This window comes from Haliotis asinina, chromosome 7 (genome assembly GCF_037392515.1).
Source record: "Haliotis asinina isolate JCU_RB_2024 chromosome 7, JCU_Hal_asi_v2, whole genome shotgun sequence".
Taxonomy (NCBI): Eukaryota; Metazoa; Mollusca; class Gastropoda; order Lepetellida; family Haliotidae; genus Haliotis; species Haliotis asinina.
The window spans coordinates 65,276,002-65,292,531 of record NC_090286.1 but is presented as its reverse complement, the minus strand read 5'-3'; the positions used below and the strand labels follow the sequence as shown (position 1 = coordinate 65,292,531).

The following is a 16,530-nucleotide window of genomic DNA, read 5'->3' as shown; positions in this document are numbered from 1 at the left end:
TAGAGGGTTACATCTGTAAATTTAGATTACAGTAACTATTCAGGACATTTCAAAGACATACAGTCATTGTTCATTTCCTGTGAAGTTTTGACAACCCCTTTTCTTCAGTTAGGATTTTACATTTAGATTTGAAATAAGGCGACTTGGTGTTACATATTCTTCTAAGTTAAACAATACTCCGTATTAATTTCCTCTAATTACAGGTTTTGATCTCACAACTTGAAATATGCTGAGGTTGTCGTTTTAATATTTTAGTATTTGACATATGAGTATTGTATTATCGGTGGCTGGGTGGGTTGCTGGGTGGGTGGGTGACATCTGCCAGCAACAGAATGACCCCATCAGTGACACTCCAGGTTTGTTTTCGTGATGTGTTTCTTGTCTTCTTGGTGTACGTCTCTTTACATGTTTCCTTTAAGCTGTGGGTTCCTGTGTTTTGAACCACGAGCACTCGACTACGGTGTGTATGAACTGATATCTGACAAAGTCGTGACTCTTTATACCTGAACAGAAGGAAACAGAAACAACATCTGACAACATTACTAGCAGTTTTACTTCCGCTCCTTCTTCTGGCAATTTCAGACCACCATGGAATCACTCTAAAACAATTTCCGCATAGCCAACATAACTCCTGGGCTTGGTCTTGGGCTCTTGTAGCAACTGTGTCATAAACATTACACTCATAGCTATCAGCGGTGCATTCTCAAGCCGTGGTAATTATGTGTGGAAATATGTACGCTAATTACGCATGGGATGCACTCGAAACAACGCCTGACTTCCCGTCAGCTGATTGAGTGCTCCTCCCTTCCCTACCTCCACCCCCTGTCCTTGGTTCTCTGTTCACTGACTCGCCAGGTGAGGGGTGAGGAAAATGCGCTGACTTGATAGGTAGACAACATCAGATAAGCGTTCAGGCAGTCAGTGGGTATTGTGATTTCAAGAGCGCAGCCAGCGAGTTGCTGGCTTGTTTACATGGGTCTCGTTGTGTAAAGCCCTGACGCCAGTCTGTCTCGCGCGCACCTGGGCCGCTCGCCCGGCGTTTAACGCGCATTCTTTCACATGTCGGCTCCGGGCAGACTGAGATTACTATAGTACCCCCACTCATTACTCGCATCGAAGCTTTTCCCACACTTGTTGAAATCTGGGATCGCAGTGGTCTTGTCTTTTATCTACAAGTTCACTCCGTGACTTCTGGCGTGGAAAGAGTAGGATTGTTATTAGAATTGTTTAATTCGTGGATAAATGTCATCTTCATTAGCATGATAATAGCGTTGTTTGTTTCCTCGAGAGACGATGTGGAAAACTGACAGACTCCTCTGATTGGTTAACCAGTGCAATACAATAGGGTTATCCGCTCATGAATATGTTTAGAAATGCTAAAGAATGAGAAGTCGATTAAAAAATATGCCTTGATCACATGCTTGGGCATGAAGAACAGATGACAGCTATCTGGGGGAAAATAGGAATTGTGAAAAGAAAACATATTTTTCCCAAGCAGAGAAGCAATGGGTGTATCCAAGTGATTTGACCTCTCCCCCTGCATCCCCGAATAGTTTCTGTCCTGTCATTTCACTTAAATCTATGTTTAATACGGCTTGCAGCAAAAATGGGTATTATAGAACTTGAATACTCAAGTTTAGGTACAATAAGTGTATTATGTAGTCTTAAATGCTTGTACTGGAGCATACAAATATTAAATTTTGTGATGAGTAATTAAGAATATTTTAAAATGATTGTCGTCAGATGTGTTCTTTGTGGGTAACTTTGGTGTTTATGGGAGTGCGTGTGTGTGTGTATGTGTGTGTGTGTGTGTGTGAGAGAGAGAGAGAGATGGAGAGAGAGTGCGTGTGTCTGTGTCTACATCAGTTACAATCCACATTACGTCGAAGTGAAGGAATGATTTACTGCTATCGTGGTGTGGTTGTTTGGGGAAACATGAACTAGTTAACATAATGTTAGAAGTAGTCGCTATATTTACCTTGAATCATTGTCAGTATTAACCTGTCATTATCTTGTATTGCGTTTTATCAGTCTCAAGACTGACATGGTCTGTCCCAGGCCAACACATGCTGCGGGTTTGGTCGCAGGTGCATCTCGTGGTGCATCTCGTGGACGTCGAATCATACCACACTATCACACTGGTAAACTTATCTGGTTTGTATGTGACAGCACTAATTAGTGTACATGAAGTTAGCACTGATTACCGATTACCGCTGTACACTGTAATAGTGTAGACACCATGTCAGTGTAAGACCCTGGCCAACACGCTCTTCTTGGGTTATATTCATGACATCATGTCACATGGTTTTCATTCCAACTGAATTAACCTCACAAAACTGTACTACTTTAATTATGTGAAATTCACACTTTCGTCATTCCTAAATGGTTAAAATAACGTAACACTTCAAATCCCACATCTACCGATCTTCTAACCGTCATGTAAAGCGGCTTTTCATGACCACATACGTTTGATAACAATATTTAGTTTTCAACATGTGTTAGAGTTATTCAATGTAAGCCCTCCTGCTTTGTTTGCGGATTCAGAATCATTGGTTCAAAATACGCTTAAATCATAACCGACATGCTATCTCACATTAGGCAAGGGTCCCCCACCCCTCAGGACTGACTTAGCATGTCACTATATGTACGGAACACAAAATCCAAGGTCTCTATGCAGTTGTGGATACGTGAATGAGGCATGCAATAGCTAATATCAAATGAATTGTGACGGCATGCAATAGTTGAAACTTAACACAACGACTGTACTGTGATCTTTGGTATCTACTTAGTAAACCTGTCTGTCTGTCTGTCTGTCTGTCTGTCTGTCTGTCTAAATACAGTTATTCTCAACAAATGCAGCTGTAGGTATGCCGGTCTTTAATGCACTACCCAGACTGTGGGAGATGGAGAGAGTGTCGACGTGCCGACCACGACATGGATTCGTAACCATATTACACTTGTTGAAGTCGAGTGGATAATGGTGAGTGCTCCCTGTGGAGGCCAAGTATTTAATGTAGAATGCAATTAATTATAATATTATTCAGGTCATATTGTTTTGTCACAATATCATGTTCATCGTTCGTACCGATCAGCTTTACCCCCTGTGGAGGGCTCCCTATTGGCAAGACAAGGATTATCTTCCTGATATAACTATGTCGTATCCACGTGACTCATGTGCTTTATACTGTTAATGTGTGTGTGAGTGTGTGAGTGAGTGAGTGAGTGAGTGAGTGAGTGCGTGTGCGTGTGCGTGTGCGTGTGCGTAATAATGTAGCATTCCCGTCGGAAACCTACCCTACAATATACTGTGTGCGATTCATTTATCAAACCAACCTTATTTGGGCAAACATAACGTACCGATAGAATAAAATCTTTCAATATTTATCGAAAGCTCGCGGACGATACAAGTAAGCAGTTATCAATAGAGATTACGGGTCCTTACAGGTGAGAAAAGGTGGTCCAGGGCAATCACGGGCCTCAGGTGTGCGGCGTTTCACATACTTGAGTATCTGCCTGGCGCCAGTCTGTCTCGCCGACGGCGGAGTCAGTCCTCACAGGTGTGTGGGCTCAATAGCGCTACAGGTAACAATAGGCCGCTCTACCCACCTGCACACAACTCCATATACATCTAAATACCAATATCACTTATACCCAAAACATACAACCACGCTAATACACCGCGGGAATGCACTTTTTACAATTCGTTTGACACAAGATTTGCAATAAACCGCGTCGATTATGAGAAATTTGATTGAGAATGAAACGCCATTGACAGCAGAGACGGTTAGAATACGCTATTGAGGGATTTGTTTGCACGTGTGATGTTATGTTTAATAGCAGCCCTTTTTCAACACTCTTGATTGCTGAGGTGAACATTTGAGAGAGTGCTCGGTGACTGAGAAGCCCGACTCTAGTGAGAGTTATGCACTGGATTTATCATAGGCTACTCAGAGTAAACACTACATTCATCTCACTGAAATACATATGTGATATTTGATCTACATATCAATATGCAGTTTTTTTCGATGTTTAACAATGTTAAATGTGTGTAGTACAATATAACACAATACAAACATCCACTTCACTTCATATTACATAGAAACAAGAATCGGGCCCCATATGTTTTTGATATGATTGCCAATAGAAGTAACTGTGTCCACCTGGTCTCACCACCCCCTAGGTGGGGCTGAAGTCATATCAGGTTCATCCATACTTTAAAGAAAGATATTCCAATATAAGAAATGTACTGCTAATATGTTTATGAAGGCAGACGTTAGCAAGCTGGTTTACAATACATTGAATGCTTGAAAATCGTTTTCTTACGTAGCCATTTAAAGGTTTAAATGTCACAGTGTTGTTACCTGTCCTATTCATATAGTTCTCTACACCTACGCAAACCTCCATATTTACCAACATACACTGTAACATGTTCCATTGTGCACTATCAAATTTCCCAGTGAACACATCTCTTTCTCTGTACTTATCTTCACATATACAGACACCAGCTCCTACTGTCCGCCAAATGAGAGCCTGTATGGACTCCATGATAAACTATTTCGAGTGTGTTGGAGATGACAAAAACTTGGAGACAATGCTCAACATGCGTGATTCTTTCAAGCCACTCTCCAAACAGACTGTTATTGGAGATTTCTTTCAACACAAGTGAGTAATTGGTATGTGTAATACTATAAATAATCTATTCAGACATTGTATTGATTGATTGTTATGTTAATATTCAAGTTGTTATGTCTACAAACTGTAATAAAGTCATTTGATACATGTATACGTTCGTGTGTTCTTGTCTCAGTATGTCAAAGGGAAGTAACCCTCCTGAAGTGGTGTTTGCTTCAGTAGTCCGTATGTTTCACTATCCGAACGGTTTTGATGAAAAACAGAAGTGTTCGGATTAACGCGGTTTGATTGTATCTCTACTTGCTTAATTATACCATGGTATTTCTATCAGTATCAGTAGTAGTACATTTCATGTTACCGTTTCTACTCTTATCTTTATACATACATACTTTCACTTTTAACTGCACTATTTTATCCATTATAACCTCCACAAACACACTTTCAACTTCAGCAACACTTCTTTAACATTTTGACCTGTACACTTTTAGCTGTCATCTTGTTTTGTTTATCAAATCTCACCTTAAAAACGTTTAGATATTTGAAATGAAATTTATAGCAACTTATATTGTCCTAATTACTGGTTACACATGCATACTTATTGAAACATCTTAAAAAGTATAGAACACACAAAATAGCAAAGAACAAAACGTATTTAGCGATTTCTTTCGTTAAAATCTTTCTTATAAAGTAATCTGTCCTCTACAGACTTAACCGTGTACATTTCGTCCGTGCCATCTTTATTGGTAGTGACATGCTGCTGCTGCAAAATGAAGACAGTCTCTGACTGAGAATAACTCAATCCGTTTGATTATATTTTGTGAACATACTCTAGGAACCGTCTTTTCTGTAATGTATGTGCAAACGTTAGTCAATACAGTGTAGAGTTCTCGGGCTGCTCGGCGAGCAGCTGATCAGTACGGGTATCGCTCGCAAGTACATTATTAGCTAATCTTACCCACACTTACGCAGTATGGGTAGATCATGTCAACACCTGGGACAAACCACGGGCTTTTCAAAGCGTCACCACTTACTTCCACTTATAGGTGCAAATAGAAAGGTAAACTGTGTATGAGGGAGGCGGGGAATCGGTGAGAGTTGTTGGAACATTAGCACTGGGTGTCTATCTGGTTGTGACATCAGTGTCCAAACTGACGACGTCTAGCAACAACAATCAACCCAGAGTGTCTTCATTCCCAGGTAGATACTTGTCACATCCTCACGGCTGCTATCTGTTTGAAGGTGTGGCAAGTGTCGGTAACGTATTGGGGACAATGAGGTCCCTCGGATAGTGGGTCGAGGTGGTGTTATGGTGTGGATAAATAAATAGATTTTTATTACAATAGGACGACTTTTTGCCGGTACTGTTTTACCGAGGCGTTTTTTCCAAGGACTTTTTGCCCACAGTCGTTTCCCATGCGTGAGTGTTTCCTATGTTCGATGCTCAGCTAGCATCGGCAACACATCAATAGTAGTAATGAATTACACAAACAGGCAACAACAGAAATAGGTACAAGTAAGTCGTGAAAAGGAAACAATAAAGAGAAGACTTTTTAAAACATGGATTAGTCCCAGTGAAATGCAGGTTTTATTTGCCTAGATTTGCTGAAGGGGTCATTGTCGCCCCATGTAGTTGTTCCCGTTTAACTGATTCTGACTGGTGTTGTGCATCGCGAGCTATTTGTTCGAAGTGTATTTTATTCTCTCTGTTTACCACTTTCTTGTATCCTTGCGTGTTATTACATCTCATACACGCAGCATTGTAGTAGCCGGAATCAGCCACCAGATCCAGCAATCGGAAAGTAAATGACTCAGTTTTGTTACTAGGGGTGAATTGTAAATAAGGTTAACTTTATTGTGGTGAATCTGCTTGCATCCTGACCTGACTGTGGCTTATTGACACCGGGTACCCGAGGAATGAATGATATACTAACCCGGCTTGACTTGGGTTTGGACCTGTTTGCTCTGTGACTGCAGCGATCAGTGCCGTAATGAAGTCATGTCGGCCGACAGGCGTCTCGCCAGACCCACACTCGGTCTCCTACCTCCTCCTAAAATGACAATCATGTTCACAAGGAATCATTCCCAGCCTCCCCAAGAGCCTAAAGTTGTCTCTAATGGCCTACAAGGTTCGCGTCATGGAGGCAATCACGTGCCCGACGTCGTCCTCTAGCACCTGTAAACAGACTACGTCAAATCATTACATTGGCAATGAAACTACGACAAACTGCTGTACAGTTCTAATACATGCAGGAAGTGCTGCGTATACATCACCAACGGCCTTGTAAAACGGGAAATACCTGAAAATTCTATGAGATTGTTATTTAAGATCATTGACCAAAAGCTCATGACTGATGGCAAGAATCAAATAGTCCAAGACCGTCATTGTACTATTGTTCTACTATTGTTGTGCTATTGTTCCACACATCAGTTATCAGCCGAAGTAATTGCTAGACTCTCGTATGGCAACTCAGCCCTGCCCCATCACAACATGCACACATAATGGTAATTAGGTCTCACCTGACACGCCAAGCCTGGTCTCCCGTAAAACATCTGACCCCCATGCTGCTGCCGCGCCCTTCGTTCCCACTCCCCCTGGCATATGTGCAGTAATAACCCTCACCCTGCTGTCTCAACCACACACTACACAATAAAAATACTTGTCCAGTTCGGGGAACAGAAACCTTTGACTAAATATGCCATGAAACGCAACGAATATGTTTGGAATGATATAAAGATAGACCAGAAAGTTGTGAGATGAAAAGAAAAGAAAAAGAAATATCAACTTTGACATTTGATCGGACCAAAGCATAGACTGATGTAATCAAAAGGCTTTTGGACTAAAAATATTATGCAAAATACCACAATCTTCAAATGCTTTACTATCGAACATTCCTTTCCTATTTACGTTCTAGTTTACCATCTAACCAGATTGTATACTATTTTTAAAGGAAAAACAAACACGTCAACGCCGGTGAATTACTTTCCGCCTTTCTTTCCAATAATTGGCAACTGGGAACCTCTAGATTCGATGAACATTCAGTATCCTCCCATATCCACCACATATATTCACCACCTATGTATATTCATCACATCCACCAACTATATATATTCACCATCCATATGCATCACCTATATTCACCACCTATATCCACCAGCTATATATATTAACCGCCCATGTTCACCACCTACATTATTAACCACCCACATTCAACACCTATATACATCACCCACGTATAAGTAGCCGCCATCAAGTCATGGACAAAATCTCTTGCTTTCTGGGAACCCCGAATGAGAAATACACATCAACATCGCATAAACTTCCAACCAGGCAAAGTCGTGTCTTCCAGACACCCTTTCCCCGAAATACTCAGTCTACTCCATACTCTCTCACCAATATAATAAACCCACCCCCTTCCTCTCCATACACAACGTTACCAGTTCCCATGTCGTAAAATGTACCCCCTTCCTCTACCCGTAGGACACCAATTATCCGTCCCTAATCGTAAACATGCCAAGGCTCCTCACCCCGCGGGACAGCAGACATTTAGTGTCAGCCCAAACTTTCGACCCTCAATTGTCCCTGTTGTCACCAATCACACAACATGAGCCAACCGCGATACTTGAGTATTGTGAACAGTGACAAGATGGAACCCGTCATCCCCATCTCACAGCTGCAGCTGATTGCAAACAACGATGTTATCATCATCCCCGTTGGTCACGGTGCTATCAGTGCCCACGACGTCTCCAGTTTCAACGCTGTGTTATCAAAGACCTCAATGACTCTATCACTGTGTAAATGAAGGCCCGATTGTGGTTTGACATGGCGATACAGTGGGGTAGTGTCACCCTCGCTACAATAGGCTATTGAACATAGCGTGACTTATTGACAGCGAGTGTGATTGATGGTGAAGAGGTTGTGGCTGTTAGTTTTGTCACAGTATCAAATCTCGAGGTGGCAGATGCATAGAAAAGAATGACTTTCAAATGGGGTTGTCCCCTGTTGATCCCTTTGTATTGATGGCAAGTCTTCAACAAAATGTCGTAGACGCCGTGTTTGTGTGTTTTACTACACGGGCACCAGTCAATATGGAGCTTATCTCACTGGAGTCGGCGCTGGCAATACTTACCGGTTACCAGTATCACTGACACAAACACCGGTGTTACAAAACACCCGTTCTGTTCACATATCAGTATGTATATAGATATATATGGAGAGATTTCAAGCTTTCTTATGCCGCTTTAATCACTTAAACACATCCCCTTTAACTGTTGATATTTATTCAGTACAATCTATTGTATGTCCGTGTATTTTGTTGTCTAACAAACCGTGATAATTTTATATCTGCTGGTCGTAAGGTTCGAACCCAGGATGAATTCTGGAAAATGTGTACGAAATGCATTTCCAACATTATCCAGAGGGTTCCTTCTTTTGTGCAAGTCAGTTCAATTTGTGAGCTCTCTGAAGATGACGCCGACAGATTAAGCAAGTGCGACCTCCTGGGCGGATTCGAACACCCACAGCTGGGAGAGCCATTAGAGAGCTGGGTATCTCTGTGTCAGCTGATAACTCCGCCACTTAACATATGCTGGTTACAATGCCGCGCTACTGATGCGCGATGTTTAGCAGCGTTCCCTCCCATTTACACACCCGGCTGCGGCCGCAGTACCTGACAAGACACTAATCACTCAGAGTCGGGCTGGACATATTTATTACAGACTGCAGATTGACCATGTGACTTATCTCCCCTTGATCTAACCACGTCTCCATCGGGTACTCTTAATCTTTTAATGTTGTTGAAATGTGTTCCGGACACTGGTTCCTGTGTCAGATTTGTCCGTCTATCAACACAAAGGCCCTGAGGAGACTGGCCTTACATAATATCACCACCCAGGCCTTTCAATGTATATTGGTGTAATTGGCACAGTTGTAATCAGCATATGAGAAAATGTTTATTCCCCTGTGAATATGTCTGTCATACAGACCCTGAAGCAAACATATCCAAGAAAGCCCGCGTAGGTTATCCGGAGTAACAATATGGTAGCTTTGACTGTTAGCGCTATGGGCATTCACCTCGTGAGTGGAGTTTGGCGCAATATAAATGTACATATTATTATCAGCTCAGGGCCCTCGCCCCCTCTACACGCAGCCCAGACAGCGAATGGGACTTCTCCCTGGAAACACTGCCTAGTCGAACCCACCAAGAACTTTCCGCAGAATATGGAGGCTCCCCAACACTGCAGCCTTCTGCATTACCCAGATTGTCAGAAGGGCTGTGCTCCCGGTGGAGAACCCGGGCACTCTCCTGATCTGCGCCAAGAGATTAGGAGGTACCAAACCAACATATCATTATTATTATTGTTATTATTAAGTCTACATGTGTTGTTTCAAAAGCATTTAGAAGTTGGTGGAATCAAACTAAATATGCTTTATGGCTATAGTAGCTACCCTGGCACGAAGAGCAAAAGCGGTGTGCAGTCCAAACACCTGAAATCAAGCTTCCAAGGCCTGAACGAGTACCCACCCCATCTAGTCAGCAACACCATCACCAAGACCCTGAAAGGAACTTCTAAGTCAGCTAAACCAGAACCTTCCCCCATCAGAATTAACATACCCAACCCCAATCATAAGATTGTTTGGGACAACACCAGGACATTAGTTAGGAACGCCAATGACTTCTAAAGACGAAAGCTCATAGAAGCCATTGCAATCAAGCGGAACAAGCCCTCAATCAACAGAGACGGTGGTGTTTACCTACCCAATGCATGGAACCACCTTATCCTCAGTGACTAACCTTTATCCAAACATTACCTGTAACTCGTTAACCAAATCAATACAAACATGTACGCCAATCAGTAGAAGCCTGTACATCAGTTGAAGCCTGTACATCAATCAATCGAAGCCTGTACATCAATCAATCGAAGCCTGTAATCAATTAATAGAAACCTGTATATCTTGATACCCATTGTTTTCTGTCTACTGTTATGTGTATATATACTACATCCCTTTAGTTTTACCATCACTTCACCTGAAGAAGACACTAGAATCTGTCTCGAAACTTTGTGACCTTGTATAATAAAGAAATTGAACAATAAAGCATATTTAGTTTCAGTCTACATGTGCCAAGTGTACATTTCCACAGCTTCTGAAAATGAAGGAAGTGTCAGGTGTCCTTTTCATTGCATTTATTTTTTAACTTTGAGATTCTTTTTCTGCAAAATTATGTTCATTTCAGAGACTAGTTGTTTGTCTATGTGTGAATATATTGTGCCTACATGAAAACATAGTACAGCGATATGCATGTTTTAATGTAAAGCACTATAATCTGTCTCCACTTGCAGCATATGTACACCTGATTGCACAACACAGTAATGTGTCCTGATTGTTTAAAACACACTATTATGTGCCCCGATTGCAAAGCACAGTAATGTGTCCTGATTACTCAACACAGTATTATGTGCCTTGATAGCACAACACAGTAATGTGTCCCGATTGCTCAACACAGTATTGTGTAACTTGATAGCACAACACATTAATGTGTCATGGTTGCTCAACATAATATTGTGTGCCCTGATTGAACAACACAGTAATGTGTCCTGATTGCTCAACACAGTATTGTGTAACTTGATAGCACAACACAGTAATGTGTCATGATTCCTCAACATAATATTGTGTGCCCTGATTGAACAACACAGTAATGTGTCCTCCTGATTGCACAACGCACAAATGTGCTCTGATTGTACAACACAGAAATGTGCTGTATATGGGGAAGGTTTCAAAATTATGCTATTGAATCAAGCTCACGTTTAAAAAAATGGTTAAGCAGTTTTCTGTTCCCAATCATAATTAAACACAGGATAAAACGGCTAGATTGTCAACTCCCGTACTTCGTCAATGTGTTTGCTTACACCTATACACTCGGATCTCGAATTTGCTATATGTCCTTTTCGCAGTAAATATTTTGTCATCAAATTTCAGTCTGTACTGTTCAGTTATAACTGAGCAAGATCCACACCAAGGTGTGTGACATGTTGTTACACTGACAGTGTTAGTGTGTCGTCAATGTCTAGATGGACAAATGATTTGGTCGAGATTTGTAGGCTGCGTATACGTTTACGCTTAGATAAACATTTTCACACAAATTCATTTTTCTGCAAAATTGGAAGATCACCTCTTATAGAGGAGATACGTGTACAATTATGAGGATTGTAGGTACAAATAGAAGATTGTCTGTCTCAGTGTTTGTTTCATTTGTTTGTGTGGGATTTTTCTAGCCGCGTGTACACCATCTTCATCTACAAAAGTCGGGCGGCATCCCTGTATTTGAAGATGCTTAATTCATTCACTAAGTTCTACTCACGTAAGTGTAGATGAAGATGCTTAATTCATTGAAGTTCTATTCACGTAAGTGTGCTTAGGGTTACACGAACTGAATTTCAGGTATTGATGGAGTGTTACGTGTCCTGTGGTCCCTAACTGTCACGTCGTACATATGGTGACGACTCAGATAGAGAATTTACTGGGTTTCGTCTTCTTTTCATTCTTTGAATACAACGTTTCAGGGTTTGTTCTGGTCCCATCATCAGGTAAAACAGTCACAGGCATTGCCCCAATGCGTCCGTGACAGCGGTTAGTTCTCCATATACATTAAGAGCTGTAGACCGTAGAGCGGTGGAAGATCTTGTACGTAAAGGTGTTCTGACCTGCACACATAGATGGACGCTATCTTACACCCCCCTCCCTCCCCCCACCAGGGTATGCTGTCAGTCATCTGTATCTCGGTACACCTGGGATGATATGATAGCGGGTATCTGGACACACTCAGGTGTTCATTGATTTACACAGGGACACTGATAGCACGTGCAATCACAGGACTGAATACAATTTCTACGTTACATGTAGTGCAGTCTCCTGACTGGAGAATATTCTTTGTGCTGTTTTGGTATGGGCGTAATCTCATATATTGTTTAAATACTTTATATTTCAAAACCGCAGTTTCCATGCATCTTCATCTTCACCAACAGTGATCCTGGTACCTATAATCGGGATATAGCGACGATACAACAAGCGAAAAACCCGTTTTGCAGTGCTTTGGATGTGAGCCGTAGGGCGAGTATAGGCAGTAACTTGACCTGGCCCGCCAGGCTGGGGGACATGACACTCACAAGCCTGCACAGCATATATTCCAACACGGATCCCGCTTCGACTTATAAACGTTACAGGCAACCCTGCATGACAGGACATCGACGGTGAACAGCGATACGGTGCCTGCCTGTATGGGTACTCTGACCTGGGTTCGAACCTGTGCCCCATTTCAGCTGTATTACTGCACGTGGGACTGAGAGCAAAGTTTTGCGAGTTTGGAAACAGTGAACATTAAAAGATGAACACACTTGTACTTATCAGGCAAAAAACACCTTCGACAAACTAGGCAGAACTACATCCTGATGCATGAATTGGACAAGGAGGGCAAATTCCAAACTCAGGACAATGGCGCTCGTCTTCCTTGTTCGCCTATCACGCGCTTTCCGTACTCATCTATGCACAAGTATGTATCTTGGCGTCACATCCTCAATACAACGGAAAAGGAAGCAATTGTTCGAAGTCAAATTCAGATTACAATGTTTAGATCACTGTCTACAACAGCGGTGATACGACATTATCCGGCCAAGTATCCGTTGGTCTGCCATGTACTAACCCGGCTATAACACTGGTTGTCCCGCCATACAACCAGCGTTCTACTATCTGCAAGACCGGTTGCCCCATCACAGAGCGTTTCATACAGTCTGTACGATCGATTGCCCCATCATAGAATGTTTCATACTGTCTAGACGACCGATTGCCCCATCAAAGAGCGTTTCACACTGTCTGGACGACTGGTTGGCCGATCACACAGCGTTCTACTGTCCGGACGACCGATTGCCCTATCACAGATCGTTTCATACTGTTTGCACGACGGGATTGCCCCATCACAGAACATTTCATACTGTCTGTACGACCGATTGTCCCATCGCAGAACGTTTCACACTGTCTGCACGACTGGTTGGCCGATCACACAGCGTTCTACTGTCCGGACGACCGATTGCCCTATCACAGATCGTTTCAAACTGTACAACCGGTTGCCCCACCACAGAGCGTTTAACACTGTTTGAACGACCGGTTGCCCCATCACACAGCTTTCTACTGTCTGGACGACCGATTGCCCCCGATTGCCAACCGATTCACACTGTAGGACCAGTAACCTCATCACACAACATTCTACGACTGGTTTCCCATCACGTAGCGTTCTAATGTTTTTGCGATCAAATGTCCCCATTATACAAGAAGCAAGGCTATAACGCAGTACAATATAAGATGAATGATACTTGTTGAATGTTTGTTAAAAATATTGGGCAGAAACAGGAAAGAGAGAATGAAAATGCTATTTTCTGTTTTATCGCTGAGCCCGACTGCATAGTTACGGCGACGGTGGTTAATTCATGACTATAAGTGAGAAATTTCCTGTCACGTGACTGTGGACTGGCAGTGGCACTGACTGGTGTCATGAATAGGGTGTGCGTGCATCATGCGCACCTGGTGCAACAAGGCATCGGCTCGTCATTCTGTCGTGACCCACTCAGTCCCCTTATTCACAAGTCTCTGTTGACAAAGCTGATACTGGGTGACAGAGATAGGGATCTGGGAAATAGAGATACGGTACTGGGAGATAGAGACAGGGTACTGGGAGATAGACATAGGGTACTGGGTGACAGAGATAGGGAACTGGGAAATAGAGATACGGAACTGGGAGATAGACATAGGATACTGGGTGACAGAGATAGAGAACTGGGAAATAGGGTATCGGTACTGGGAGATAGACATAGGATACTGGGTGACAGAGATAGAGAACTGGAAAATAGGTTATCGGTACTGGGAGATAGACATAGGATACTGGGTGACAGAGATAGAGAACTGGGAAATAGAGATACGGAACTGGGAGATAGACATAGGGTACTGGGTGACAGAGATAGGGAACTGGGAAATAGAGATACGGAACTGGGAGATAGACATAGGATACTGGGTGACAGAGATAGAGAACTGGGAAATAGGTTATCGGTACTGGGAGATAGACATAGGATAGTGGGTGACAGAGATAGAGAACTGGGAAATAGGGTATCGGTACTGGGAGGTACGGATAGGGTACTGGGAGATAGACGTAGGGTACTGGGTGAGAAAGATAGAGAACTGGGAAATAGAGATACGGTACTGGGACGTAGAGATAGGATGAAATACTGGGATACTGAGAGAGGATATTGGATGACAGAGATAGGTGACAGGGTGACAGGGCTGGGATACTAGGTGGCAGAGATAGTGTACTCGGTGACAGACTAAGGGTACCAGGTGACAGGGATGTTGTACTGGGTGTCAGAGATTGGGTATTGGGTGACAGAGATAGTGCACTAGTTGACAGAGATAGGGTGCTGGGTGACAGAGATAGGAAACTGGGTGACAACGATAGGATACTGGATGTTAGAGATAGGGTACTGGATGACAGAGATAGGATACTGGGTGATAAGGATAGGATACAGGGTGACAGGGATAGGGTACTAGGTGACAGAGATAGGATAGTGGGTGACAGGGATAGGTACTAGGTGACAGAGATAAGATACTGGGTGACAGGGATAGGATACTGAGTGACAGGGATAAGGTACTGGGTGACAGGGATAGGGCACTGGATGACAGAGATAGGGTATTGGGTGAAAGGGATAGGGTACTGGGTGACAGGGATAAGGTACAGGGTGACAGGAATAGGGTACTGGGTGACAGAGATAGGATAGTGAGTGACAGGGATAGGGTACAGGGTGACAGGGACAGGGCACTGGGTGACAGGGATAGGGTACAGGGTGACAGGGATAGGATATTGGGTGACAGGGACAGGGTACTGGGTGACAGGGATAGGGTACAGGGTGACAGAGATAGGATACTGGGTGACAGGGATAGGGTACAGGGTGACAGGGATAAGGTACAGGGTGACAGGGATAGGGTACTGGGTGACAGGGATAGGATATTGGGTGACAGGGATAAGGTACAGGGTGACAGGAATAGGGTACTGGGTGACAGAGATAGGATAGCGAGTGACAGGGATAGGGTACAGGGTGACAGGGACAGGGTACTGGGTGACAGGGATAGGGTACAGGGTGACAGGGATAGGATATTGGGTGACAGGGACAGGGTACTGGGTGACAGGGATAGGGTACAGGGTGACAGGGATAAGGTACTGGGTGACAGAGATAGGATACTGGGTGACAGGGATAAGGTACAGGGTGACAGGGATAAGGTGCAGGGTGACAGGGATAGGGTACTGGGTGACAGGGATAGGATATTGGGTCACAGGGATAGGGTACAGGGAAATAGGGTATCGGTACTGGGAGGTACGGATAGGGTACTGGGAGATAGACGTAGGGTACTGGGTGACAGAGATAGAGAACTGGGAAATAGAGATACGGTACTGGGAGATAGACATAGGGTACTGGGTGACAGAGATAGGGAACTGGGAAATAGAGATACGGAACTGGGAGATAGACATAGGATACTGGGTGACAGAGATAGAGAACTGGGAAATAGGTTATCGGTACTGGGAGATAGACATAGGATAGTGGGTGACAGAGATAGAGAACTGGGAAATAGGGTATCGGTACTGGGAGGTACGGATAGGGTACTGGGAGATAGACGTAGGGTACTGGGTGAGAAAGATAGAGAACTGGGAAATAGAGATACGGTACTGGGAGATAGACATAGGATACTGGGTGACAGAGACAGGGAACTGGAAAGCAGGATATGGTATTGGGAGACAGAGACAGGGTACTGGGAGACAGACATAGGGTACTGGGTGACAGAGATAGGAAACTGGGAAACAGAGA

At 43.3% G+C, this 16,530-nt stretch overlaps 1 protein-coding gene across 1 annotated transcript; it reads right to left on the bottom strand.

Annotated features, from left to right (window-relative positions):
* Positions 1–15,257: 15,257 nt before the first annotated feature.
* On the bottom strand, positions 15,258–16,196 carry LOC137292130 (dynein heavy chain-like). The gene has a single exon (XM_067823671.1). The coding sequence runs from the start codon at positions 16,194–16,196 to the stop codon at positions 15,258–15,260; it is 939 nt and encodes a 312-aa protein (XP_067679772.1).
* Positions 16,197–16,530: the final 334 nt, after the last annotated feature.

Bases quoted from the DNA above. Each gene is read 5' to 3' on its own strand.
- LOC137292130 (XM_067823671.1), bottom strand. From the start codon at position 16,196: ATGTCTATCTCCCAGTTCCGTATCTCTATTTCCCAGTTCCCTATCTCT.